This window comes from Hemicordylus capensis, chromosome 4, assembly GCF_027244095.1.
Source record: "Hemicordylus capensis ecotype Gifberg chromosome 4, rHemCap1.1.pri, whole genome shotgun sequence".
Classification (NCBI taxonomy): Eukaryota; Metazoa; Chordata; class Lepidosauria; order Squamata; family Cordylidae; genus Hemicordylus; species Hemicordylus capensis.
Genome location: NC_069660.1, coordinates 76,872,499 through 76,885,832, shown reverse-complemented (window position 1 = coordinate 76,885,832; position 13,334 = coordinate 76,872,499). Strand labels below are relative to the sequence as shown.

Genomic DNA, 13,334 nt, shown 5'->3' with positions numbered 1-13,334 from the left:
GGCCTGGCATGGCGGCGGCAGCGGGTGCTTGTGAGGAAAAACCTAAGTATAATGTAGTATGTTGGGGGCGCGGGGGGCGCCATTTCAGTGCTTGCCCCGGGCGCCATTTTCCCTAGTTACGCCTCTGCTGAAAGCCATCGAGGGACTTGCCCTCCATGACTTTGTAATATCTAATCTCCTTTTAAAGGTACCTAAGCCAGTGGCCATCACCACATCTTGTGGCAATGAATTTTTTAAATCAATTATGTGTTGTGCAAAGAAGTACTTCTTTTTGTCTATCCTGAATCTACAGCCATTCAATTCCATTGGGTGACCACAAATTCCAATATTATAAGAGGGGAAGAAGACATTCTCCATCCACTTTCTCCACATCATGTGAAATTTTATAAACTTCTGATTCAGAAAGCATGAGAAGCTTTCTGAATCAGAGCCCTCTTCTCCTCCTCCTCACCTCTCTGGGTCACTTATCACAGGCAGCAAAAGTGTGCCATGATTGACCTTCCTCATAATCCCCTGCTAACTGGGCAAAGAGGCACCTTTTAACACGGTGATTCTCTTTATTTAGAAGGGGGAGAGTAACTGGCCCTATCCACCCCCAGCACAGTACCTCCAGTGACTGTTGCTGGTGTCTATCTTGTGTTTGTTTTTTTAGAAAGTGAGCCCTTTGGGGACAGGGAATCATCTTATTTATATATTATTTCTCTGTGTAAACCGCCCTGAGCCATTTTTGGAAGGGCGGTATAGAAATTGAATTAATTAATTAATTAATTAATTAATTAATTAATTAATAATAATAATAATAACAACTCATCTCATAATGAAAGACCCAGCAAAAGGTGCAGTTCCAAGTCATTATAGACCGATAACCTGCATGCCAACCATGTTCAAATTATTAACTGGAATAATAGCAGATGAAGGGATGCAACACTTATTAACTAACAAACAGCTTCCAGTTGAACAGAAAGGAAATTGCCCAAACACCAGAGGCACAAAAGACCAGCTGCTGATTGACAAAATGATTTTAGAAAACTGCAAGAGAAGAAAAACAAATCTAAGTGTTGCATGGATTGACTACAAGAAAGCCTTCGATTCATTGCCTCACACATGGATACTAAAATGTTTAGAAACAACTGGTGTCAGCAAAAACATTCAGATATTTATTTTTTTAAAAGCAATGAGCATGTGGAGTACACAGTTAACAATCAATGGCGAGACACTTGGACAGGTTAGCATTAGAAGAGGCATTTTCCAAGGGGACTCACTATCCCCTCTCTTGTTTGTAATCTCCATGACCCCACTTTCACAAATACTAAACAAAACAGGCCTCGGATACCAAACATCTAAAACATCCAGTAAAATCAACCATCTGCTGTACATGGACGATCTGAAGTTGTATGGAAAGTCCCAGTCAGAAATTGAATCACTGCTAAACACTGTCCATATATTCAGTAGCGATATAGCAGTGGAGTTTGGACTAGACAAGTGTGCTGCATTAATAATGAACAGAGGAAAAATAACAAAAACAGAAGGAATAGAACTGCCCAATGGAAGCAACATCAAGAACCTGGAAGAGAAAGAACATTACAAATACTTGGGCATTCTCCAGGCTGATAACATTGCACACACTGAAGTTAAAAGAAAAATTGGAAGCGAATACATCAGGAGAGTTAGAAAAATCCTCAAGTCCAAACTCAATGGCGGGAACACCATACAAGCCATAAACACCTGGGCTATACCTGTTATCAGATACACTGCAGGGATAATAGACTGGACCCAGGCAGAGCTAGAGACGCTAGATCGTAAGACCAGGAAAATCATGACTATCAATCATGCTCTGCACCCCCGCAGTGATGTAGATAGGCTATACCTCCCTCGCAACTCAGGTGGAAGAGGAATTCTGCAAGTCCATCAAACAGTAGAGGAGGAGAAAAGAGGCCTTGAAGAATATATAAAGGACAGTGAAGAAGATGCACTTCAAATGGTCAATAACGCAAAACTATTCAACACCAATGAAAGAAAGCAGGCCTACAAGAAAGAACAAGTCAAGAACTGAGCAGAAAAATGGAAAAATAAGCCACTGCATGGTCAATATTTACACAATATAAGTGGAAAATCAGACATCACCAAGACCTGGCAATGGCTTAAGAATGGCAACTAGAAGAAAGAAACAGAGGGTTTAATACTGGCTGCACAAGAACAGGCACTAAGAACAAATGCAATAAGAGCAAAAGTCGAAAAGTCAACAACAAACAGCAAGTGCCACCTTTGTAAAGAAGCAGATGAAACAGTGGACCACCTAATCAGCAAAAAGATTGCACAGACTGACTACAAACAAAGGCATGACAAGGTAGCAGGGATGATACACTGGAACATCTGCAAAAAATACAAGCTACCTGTAGCCAAAAATAGGTGGGACCATAAAATTGAAAAAGTGGTAGAAAATGAAGATGTAAAAATATTATGGTACTTCCGACTACAAACAGACAAACATCTGCCACACAATACACCAGATATAACTGTAGTCGAGAAGAAAGAAAAAGAAGTCAAAATAATCGACATAGCAATACCAGAGGATAGCAGAATAGAAGAAAAAGAAATGGGGGAAAAAATCACCAAATACAAAGATCTACAAATTGAAATTGAAAGGCTGTGGCAGAAAAAGACCAAAATAATCCCAGTGGTAATTGGCACTCTGGGTGCAGTTCCAAAAGACCTTGAAGAGCACCTCAACACCATAGGGGCCAAAAAAATCACCATCAGCCAATTACAAAAAGCAACTTTACTGGGAACAGCCTATATTCTGCGACGATATCTATAATAACCAACAGTATTGATGATAAAATTCAGCCATCCCAGGTCCTTGGGAAGGACTCAATGTCTGGATAAAACAAACCAGTCAATAACACCTGTCTGACTGTGTAAACAAGAAATAATAAGCAGCTCAATTCTAGGGAGAGCAGCGTTGTGGAGTCTGCTCCTGGGAGAAGCAAATGCCTCCATTGTCTGCCACTTGCTTCTGAGGATTCGCATCTTGCTTCCCAGAAACACATACAGACAGCTAAGATACAACCTTTATCGTATGTCTCTTAGAGGTCTTTTTCTAAACTAAAAAGTCACAAACTCTTTTAGCCTTTCCTTGTAGGGAACTTCCTGATCATTTGGGTTGCCTTTTTCTGCATGTTGTGATCTATATCTTTCTCTCCCATGTTCCCTCATATACTAACAGTAACATTCCTCTGGGCTATGCAAAAGTACAGACACTCAACAACCAGCTGATGCTATCCCCCTTTCCATCATCCCACAACCTAATGCATCTCACCAAGAACAGATATTTCTCCTTTGTGTTCCTGTTGTGGCGGAAAGAGATTTTCTGAATGGGTCCCTCTTTAATCAGCTCGTTAGAAGGGTCAACAATGTCATCTTCAAGTCCCAGCCTGTGATACACCTCCCAAAGGTTCTGGAGTCGTTCCTGCAGAGCCAACAGGATAAAGATGTTCAAGATGTGGACCAATCACTGAACTACAAAGTTCTTTGATTCTAGGCCCTCCAAGTGAGGGTGCCCAGCTTGGAGGATGTCAGTTGTTTTCAGCATTCTTAATAATAAAAAGCTAATAGAAGGTCAGAGGAAACATATCTGTTTTTATTTGCTCATATGTAGCAGAAATAAGTACAGATTTACAAAGTTGTCTTAGGGATAATGATGCATGCAGATTCTGCATCAAACGTATGAAAAGGGCTTCCAATGCAACTTAAAATGTGATTTTCAGAGATTGCACACATGGCAGGAAGATATAAAAGTGCTCCTTCCCTGTGGACCATTTGATCTAAGGCTGGTTGTGACTGTGAGGAAAGGGGACTAAGCACTTCCATTAGGTTGGCACTCACCATTTCTGTAATGGCAGCATTAGAGTGCTTGGCTGCAGTGAAAATCATTTCCAAGGCTTCTACAAAACACCAGAGAAGAAATGTTAAACTTCCAGGGCTCTTCCAGACAATTAGTTTAAAATAGTCCTTGGGTGCTTTTCTTGCAAGCTACTATGCCAGTAGTGGTGCTGTTGTGTATTCATGCATTCTGGTTTTTCCTTGTCCACAGTCCCCATGACGAAAGTGACCTAGGCAAATTAGGATGATATCCATAGAATCATAGAAAGTTAGAGCTGGAAGGAGCTTTTTGCAGGAATCTGCTACAGCAATCCCTGACAGATGGCCATCCAGCCTCTGCTTGAAAACCTCTAGAGCCCACCATGGCCTGAGGCAGACTCTTCCACTGCTGAAAAATTCTTACAAAATCCCTTCCAACACCTGGACTGCATCTGCTTCCTTGGAATTTCAACCCATTGGTTCTAGTGCTGCCTTCAGGATCAATATAGAACAAGACTGCTCCTTTCTGTATAACAACTGATCAGATATTGAAGATGGCTATCTTATCTTCCCAAGTCTGTCAATCACAGAAGCACCCACCATCACACTTACTATGTTTGCCTCTTCAGATGAACACTGTAACTGTTACTGACCCACCAAGGGGAATGCTGTATCAAAAGCATGAAAACACCCAGCATTGTGCAGGGCTTCAACACTGTTGTGACCACTTTAGAATCATGTGACTAACATCTAGGTGTGTGCAACCACTAGAAAGTTTCCTGCAGCATGACGGGTAAGGTTTTAACTTCCCTCTTTGCATCCATTCCAGAAGAGGCTTTATGAAATGCTTACTCTGTGCATCTTCCCTGTCTAGTGATTCCGGTGGTAGCTTTCGTGTGTAGTCCTTCAGGAGGAGTTCATATCTAGGAATTCTCTGTACTGGCTCCAACATGTGGTGTTGCAAGGTTAAGCTGGCAGAGATATCCCTTTTCTGATTAGAGACATAAATGATACCAGGAAAAGAAAGCAAATCCATGCCAATGAAAACTTCATATTCACACATGTAAACATGCACACATACCTACATATAAGTATAATGGCTTTACCACAACTGCAGGTGATTGCCTACAGAGACTTGATGGTATAACAGATGAGAGGATCTTAATCAGGGTTGTTGCAGGGCAAGCAGGGTGACCACCCAGGGTTCCACTCTTTGGAGGGGGTCCCACACTTGTTACAGTCATTAAAATTAGCTGGAAGGGGTCCCACATTAACTGATTTGGCCCAGGCCCCATACCTTGCCAGAGCTCTCTAAGGACAGCCTTGGTCTTAATGCTTTGGTGCAAGTCTTTCTGCAATTCTGGAACAGCAATGGAAGGTCTGAGATCATGGGTCCTTCCAGAAAATAATAAATTGCATAATGTTGAAAGCTTCTGCATAAGTTCAAAGCACCGTCTTACTAACCATACACATGTCTCCATAGGCTTCTGTGCCCCTTTCTATCAAAATCTTACTCTCTGGCGACAGCCTGATCAAAGACCTCACATTATTTTCATAGTGCCACCTGCTGACCAGCACACATTCTGGGATTAGCCCATGCCCTTTTCAATACTACTTTTGTGGCAGCTACTGGTTCTTCTCAAAATGCAAGAACTGGCTGGCAGATGACACGGTGAAAATCAAACAAGATCCCTTATGAGCATGTGGCCAGAGTAAGATTCTGATAGGAGAATGCAGAAGCCTATGGGAGTGTGTATGTTAAGATGGCACTTTGAACTTATACAATTTATTGCTTTCTGGAAGGACCCCATATGAAAGTAAGAGATGCAATTGTTGCAGGATGGAGAAGAAGTCCAGTACCAAGGTTGCATAGGAGGCATGGGGGATGAACATAAGCGAACAGTTGAGATGTGGGGGTGAGGAGGTGCTAGGGCTCACCAAGTAGCACAGAAGCATATGTGGCGCTCAATATTCCAGCAGAGAGCAGTTGGCTTTTTTAAAAAAACTGGAATGGAGATAATCAGACACTGGACCAGGCAAAATGAGTGAAGAAAGGCTTGTTTGGAAAAGATGCTTTGCCTAGGACACCAAAGTCCTAGGTTTGCAAATATACATGTGCACACCTAGGAGTGTCTCCTTGGTAGGACACAATCTGAGTGAAAAGGCTAATACATGAAAATCTCTGAAACCATTTAACCTGGATGTTTGAGATGACTTCCTGGAATGGCAAGGACTTTTCTGACCATGTGTTGATCAGCTCCACCGCCTTGTCAAAGCTCTTCACATATTCACTATACATTTTCAAGAAAGGAGCTACCTTCTGGATGATGTCCCCAATCCTGGGATTGGAATCCCTGCAGTCAGAAACCAAGATAAAAGGCTGCTATTGGCATCTCTAGAAAGGCAATGACAATAGGCTAGAGAAGCTGCCAGGTGAAGCCTCCATCCGTCTCTATCACTGGTCCTGATTAGTAACAACCATCACAAGTACTGTTTTGTGAAATCTGAAATAGCAATAGCAATAGCAATAGCACTTACATTTATATACCGCTCTATAGCCGAAGCTCTCTAAGCGGTTTACAATGATTTAGCATATTGCCCCCAACATTCTGGGTACTCATTTTACCGACCTCGGAAGGATGGAAGGCTGAGTCAACCTTGAGCCCCTGGTCAGGATCGAACTTGTAACCTTCTGGTTACAGGGTGGCAGTTTTACCACTGCACCACCAGGGACTCATTGCAGCCAGGGGCTCATTGCAGCCATTGCAGAAAGAGTTGTGGTTGGATACAGTCCAGCTCTTAGTAGGCCGTTGCCCACATTATAAAGAATGCATCACAACACAAACAATGCTAGCTATCCCAGAGGCGTATCTAGGGAAAATAGCACCTAGGGCAAGCACTGAAATTGTGCCCCTTGTCCAAACATCCAAAACCCATCTTTCAGATAACTTTACCATAATATCAGCTGAAAAATACAAGTCAAGCTCGTTAATCTTTTAATTTTTCAAAAACAATTTAGAAAACTACAAATTTCAGTATGCTGGGGCTCATGAAATACCCAAATACTATGTGGAGGTGTACTTGGAAAACTAATGTCTAATTCTCTACTATGCATTGTAGCATCACTATTACATAAGTTTTTTTAAAAAAATGGAGAATTTGACTTTTCCCTATTTACTCTGAAAATAATTAAAAGATATGCAGAGTAAACTGTGTCACTGCTTGGAATATATTCTAGTATTTCAGAAAGACAGTTAAAATGAGAGAAAGAGAGCAAGAAACTCCCAGTGGGCCTTAATACTAAGGCTAATTAATACTAATTTCACACTGATTGAAAGACAAACTCACCATTAATAGCCATATTATTAAGACATCACATTTAACTCACTTATAACAAGAAGCAAAGAGCAAATGAATACAATCCTAGCTCATAAGCTTCAGCTCATTATTCACAAGCCCTGATTCTCTGTACATAGTGCCAAACTGAATATGTGTACAGTGACTTATATTATATTAATTTAAAAAAAACAAACCTGTAGCCCCTAAAGGCTGTGGGGTGGGTCTGCAAAGGTTCCCGCTCCCCTCACTGGCCTCTAGGGCTTTGCAGGGACCATTTGAGCATGTTTGGTGGCATATATATAAATATATAGCCGCTGAAAACAAAATGGCTGCTACACATGCTCAAATGGCCTCTGCAAGGCTTGGTATGGGGGCCTCACAGAGGCCATTTGAGCATGCACAGTGGCCATTTTGTTTTCAGTGGCCATTTTTTTTTAAATTAATTTTTAAAAATGGCGCCCCCCTTCAAGTGGCGCCCAGGGCACGTGCCCTGCCTGCCCTACCCCTAGATATGCCCCTGAGCTATCCCCATTTATTAAATATCTTCAGCAAAGAAGCTAGTTTGTTAAATGAATATCCTTAGATAGGGCCTGTCCCAGGCAAGCAAATTAGTATATGCGTCAATTGCAGTTGTAAATTTCCCCCTTATGAGGAAGCTTCTCGAGAACGCACACTGATGAAATAATGACAACCTCTTACAATTAAATACATTTGCTACATTTAAATATAATAAATACATATAACCAAAATTCCATCTTTGCCACTACTTAAAATGAAAGCAGTACTGAGATCTTTACACCAATTAGTCCTTGGCTCTGTAACACAACATAGCCCACCTGAGTGGTTATTTCCAGGTCTGAAGGATAAGCACCAGGTCTGACCCAGCCCCCAGAAGGCAGCAAAAGCAGCCCATGGCAGGTGGGAGAACAAAGCAGCAGGAGCTACTTTCTGCCATCTAGTTCCTGCTCCCCTGTTGTTGCTGTGGCTAGGTGTGGGAAACTGTGGGGAATTCAGTTCTAACCATCATTTACATCTGTGAGAGTTCCATTCACAGAGTGTTTGAGAAGAGACAGTATATGATTGACAAGTTTGGCTGAGGTAGGCCATGACACTGTTTGGTACATTTCTGTGAATCTATAAGGGCCACCAAACTTGCCTAGAGCAAGAGGTTGCTGGTTTGAATCCCTGCTGGTATGTTTCCCAGACTATGGGAAACACCTATATTGGGCAGCAGCAATATAGGAAGATGCTAAAAGGCATCACCTCATACTGTGCGGGAGATGGCAATGGTAAACCCCTCCTGTATTCTACCAAAGACAATCACAGGGCTCTGTGGTCACCAGGAGTCGACACCAACTTGACAGCACAACTTTACTTTATTACACAAATGAGGTAATCTTTCAGGTAGGAATTCGGAGGTTAGAGGGGAAAGTCCTCATCAAAAAAAGATGCAAATGAAGGACTAAAATGCCCCCAAACTGATTGGGCAGTAGTGATCAAATGGTCACTGGTCAAAGAGTGTCCTGAAAGTTCCAACAGGAAAACTGTTAGACTCCAAACAGTGACTAGTGACTATTTCTCCAATCAATTGAGAAAGGTTTTGGGCCAGAGGTGTATAAAAAGGAGCTAGGTGTTGGCTAGAAAGGGAGTGTGAGTGGTTCCTGAGAAGAGTCAGCACAAATGGTAAAATGCCAGAACAACCTAGCTGAGATTTGGGCATAGCAGCTAAAGAAGCTGATAACACCTGAAGAAACACGAGGCAGGATAAGCCAAAGGAGGAGCTAAGGAAGATAATCTTCAGAGTCAGGAGGTGCTGCCAGAGCTATGAGCAGCAGAGACCAGTAGAGGGAGAGAGAGAGGCATAGAGGAAAGAAGGGGAGATTCCTCAGATGGAGTCCTGTGGAGAGTAAGAAGCTTGTATCCAGAAGGCAGGATAAGGAAGGCTGAGTGTTGTTATTCAAACACAGCCTCTGTGGGTCAAACTAGGGTGGAGTTTAGAATTTACTTCAGGATTGTTAAAGGTAAAGTGTGCCCTCGAGTCGGTGTCGACTCCTGGAGACCACAGAGCCCTGTGGTTTTTCTTTGGTAGAATACAGGAGGGGTTAACCATTGCCATCTCCCACGCAGTATGCGATGATGCCTTTCAGCATCTTCCTATATCGTTGCTGCCCGATATAGGTGTTTCCCATAGTCTGGGAAACATACCAGCGGGGATTCGAACTGTTACCGAGTTAAAATGTACAAAAAGGCACAGAAATAGGAAAAGGCAACCAGGCCCAAGTGTGCAGTATGGAAAGGTTCCATACCAGATGCAGATCACCTAATAGCTTTGTTAAGTTTCTGTGCAACAATAACAAGCAAGCTAAGTACCTACATCTATGTTACCAACCTCTTCCTATCTTTGTATACAGGGGTGGCCACGGCCCTTTCATGAGGCAGGATGGGGCAGTCACCTCAGGCTGTAGATGACTGGGGTGCCAGCAGGGTGGTAAGATGCCTCCTGTCACTACCATCAGAGCAGCTCTTTGGGAGCCATCTGAACCTTGCCAGTTATGCAGGGAGTGCCTCTCCTCACACTGCTTGCAAGAAGTATGAAAACAGAAGAGGAGGCTGCTGGCAACCTTCCCCTTCTCCCTGCACCCTGTGCCACTTTTAAAACTTTCTAAGCTCAGTTCTGAAAGTGGGCTGGCCACCACCAGGGGCATAAAACAGCCCTGCTAGATCAGGCCCAAGGCCTATCTAGTCCAGCATCCAAGTCCTCTATGGATTTATCTATAAGAACAGCCCTGCTGGTGAGGGCATGCTGTCTTTTGCTGTTGCTGCCCTGCAACTGGTATTTAGAGGCATCTTACCTCTGAGGCTGGAGGGTGGCCTATAGCCATCAGACTAGAAAATCCTATTTCACACAGTAGCCCACCAGATGCCTCTGGGAAGCCCACAGACAAGAGCTGAGGGCATGCCCTCTCTCCTGCTCTTGCTCCTCTGCAACTGGTATTTAGAGGCATCTCACCTCTTAGGCTGAAGGTGGCCTATAGCCACCAGACTAGCAGCTATTGATAGAGCACTCCTCCATGAATTTGTCTAAGCCCATTTTAAAGCCATTCAAGCTAGTGGCCATCACCACATCCCGTGGCAGAGAATTCCATAGGTTAATTATGTGCTGTGTGAAAAAGTACTTCCTTTTGTTGGTCCTAAATTTCCTGGCCTTCAGTTTCATGGGATGACCTCTGGTTCTAGTATTGTGGGAGAGGGAGAAAAAATTATCTCTGTCCACTCCCTCTCCGCGAGGATCCCGCCACTTCTCACAACCAGCCTAACCCTGCTTGGGGCAGCCCAGGCAGGGTTAGGCTGATCATGAGAAAAACCTCATCATGTTGTAGTGCAGCACAGCAAACACAAACAATTGAACCTTTTGAGATTCCCCGGAACTACCCTATCAAGAAAGGAGGGCAGCAGGAATGTTGCCGCAGGACACATCTTCGGCTCTAATTGCCCTGAGCCAGTGTGCTCCCTGTTGTCTTTCATTTGGATCCCAGTGCACACCACTTGGTTCATTCACTTTGGAGTCACCCATGATTCAGACGCTAGGTCTGACACCTGTCATTATACTTGGCCATGTCTTGCTTTGTGTGCCAATCACCCTTCCAGCCTCCAGACTGGCCTTCTCACCTGGCCTGGTCTGCCCAGCCAACATTGCTGCTACCAAAAGTTGGCTACTCGAGAACAAACACTTTTTGGATCTATCTCAGCCACCTAACCCCCTTGGTTTCCAGCTGTTGTCTGCTGCTTCCCAGTCCATCCCTGATGAAAGAGGTCCTTCGGTTGCACCAGAGCCACGAGGGTCCAATCGCCACTAAAGGAAGGACGAGGTTGTATGTTAATCACTGCACCCCTCTGGGTCTCCCTATCCCTGCTCTCTTCTTAAATCCAAAAACTTGCTTCTCTCAAGCCTCCTTTCTCTAGCCAGTCTGGAAGTTATTTTAATTCAGACACAAAGCTAAATTTTCTCTTGCAGTTATCTGGGTAATCTTGTAACATATTTTTAGTAGTAATATTGCTTTAATTGACACTCTGTTGTATCCCTTACCCTCAAAATAAAACCTTCTTTGTTTTAGAACTTCAATCTCCCTCTCTCCATTCATTTTTCCTGCAACCAAACTTTGCACAAAAATTATTCTGACGTGGAACTGCTCCATTCTGAGCTAATTTCCCCACACAGAGCCTGAATGCAATTTTGGGCTGTTCACCAATCACCCTAGGGCAGTTCCACTGACAAGTAATTGAAGTCACCCATTATTACAGCTTTGTCTCTTTTTGATGCGCCTCTGATTTGCTTCTCCAACTCCAGGTCACTCTACCACTTGTCCTTTGGATCCATGCCCAATGTGGCTTATAACATCTAGCAGAGAGGTTATTAGAGATGGCCTAGCTGACATCATAAATGCCTCTCTAAGAAGGGTCAAGATGCCTCCATGCAGGGGCGTAACAAGGCTGGAGTGGGCCCAGAGACAAAATTTTAAAATGGGCCCCTCGCTGATACACACACACACACTTCACATGTGACTTGCCTCTGGGTGGCCCCTCGAGGCGTGGGGGCCCCCAGACAGCTGCCTCCCCTTGCCTAATAGTAGTTATGCCCCTGCCTCCATGTTTGACGGAGGCAATTGTGAGACCTTAAGAAGTCTGCCCTAGAGTCCTCAGTGATGGATAATTATAGGCCAGTCTCCAACCTCCCTTGGGTGGGCAAGATAATTGAGAAGATGGTGGCTGACCAAATCCAGGCAGTTTTGGATGATACTGATTATCTAGATCCATTTCAAACTGGCTTTAGAATAGGCTATAGGTTGGAGACAGCCCTGGTAGGCCTGATGGAAGATCTCTACCAAGGAACAGACAGAGAGAGTGTGTTGGTTCTTTTGGACCTTACTGAGGCTTTCGATACTATCGACCATGGTATCCTTCTGAATCGCTTGAGGGATTTGGGAATAGGTGGCACTGCTTTGCAGTGGTTCCATTCCTATCTCTCTAGCAGATTCCAGATGATGTTGCTCAGAGATCATTGCTCTCTGAAATGAGAGCTATTGTATGGTGTCTCTCAGGGGTCCATCCAATCCCCGATGCTTTTTAACATCTACATGAAATCGCTGGGCAAGATCTTAATTTTAGATTTTAATTGCTGTAATTTCTGATTGTAGTAGTTTTTAAAATTCTTTTTTTAATAGCTGGTCTTGTTTGTCTTTGTTTTTGTTAACTGCCTGGAGCCTCTGGAGTCAGGCAGTATATACATTAAAATAAATATAAATAAATAAAATAATGTGTTTTGATCTGGAGGGTGATAGCATGTCCCTAGTAACACATTTCCTTTCAGTCCTCATATTGTCACCCATAATGATTCCGTGGAGGACTCCGGTCCTCTTGGGTTTTCTAGCTTGTAGGATTCTATCCCTTCTTTAATATACGATGCTACTCCACCCCCATTCCACCCCTCCCTGTCCTTTCTGAAGAGCTTGTATCCAGTAATAACAGTGTCCTACTGGTTCTCACCATTCCACCATGTTTCCATTATTCCCACTATATCTATATTTTCATTAGCAACCAAGCACTCCAGCTCGCCCATCTTGGCTTGGAGGCTTCTGGCATTGGTATATAAACACCTATATACTGAGTCTCTTACCTGGCTTTGGCATGTGCTCTCTCCCTTACTGTCATTTGACCTTTTTGACCAGCTGTCATGTGTTTCCATCTGCTCTACTACTGGTTCTACTCTGTCCCCTTCTGGTTTATCTGAAAAGTTTGTACCCTCGCCCTTAGGGGATTTTGCTTGCTGAGCCAGATGCCACCCTGTTCCCGTCGGCAAACTGCCAGGCATCATTTTAAATGCTGCTCTGGGATCTTTTTGAATTCAAGCGCCCACTGTCTAGTTCCATCTTGGTTCAAGTGGAGCCCATCCCTTTTGTACAGGCTTCGCTTGCCCCAAAATGTATTCCAGTGCTTAACGAATCTAAACCCCTCCTCTTGGCACCACTGTCTCATCCATGCATTGAGACACCTCAGCTCTACCTGTCTCACTGGCCCTGCATGTGGAAAAGGTGGCACTTCAGAGAATGCTACCCTGGAGGTCCTGGACTTCAATA

General features: G+C 43.6%; 1 protein-coding gene across 6 annotated transcripts in view; it reads right to left on the bottom strand.

Annotated features, from left to right (window-relative positions):
• FGD2 (FYVE, RhoGEF and PH domain containing 2) overlaps positions 1–13,334 on the bottom strand; it is a 31,726-nt gene that overhangs the window by 14,113 nt on the left and 4,279 nt on the right. For 2 of the 6 annotated variants that reach the window (XM_053313497.1, XM_053313498.1), the window contains 4 exons: positions 6,059–6,215; positions 4,714–4,852; positions 3,886–3,944; positions 3,320–3,469 (listed from right to left, as the gene is read on the bottom strand). In XM_053313497.1, the coding sequence (XP_053169472.1) occupies positions 3,320–3,469; positions 3,886–3,944; positions 4,714–4,852; positions 6,059–6,215 (505 nt within the window). Of the gene's footprint in view, positions 1–3,319; positions 3,470–3,885; positions 3,945–4,713; positions 4,853–6,058; positions 6,216–7,394; positions 7,433–8,036; positions 8,144–13,334 lie in introns of those variants that run through there. The other 4 variants (XM_053313503.1, XM_053313502.1, XM_053313501.1 and 1 more) reach the window with 4 other exon arrangements.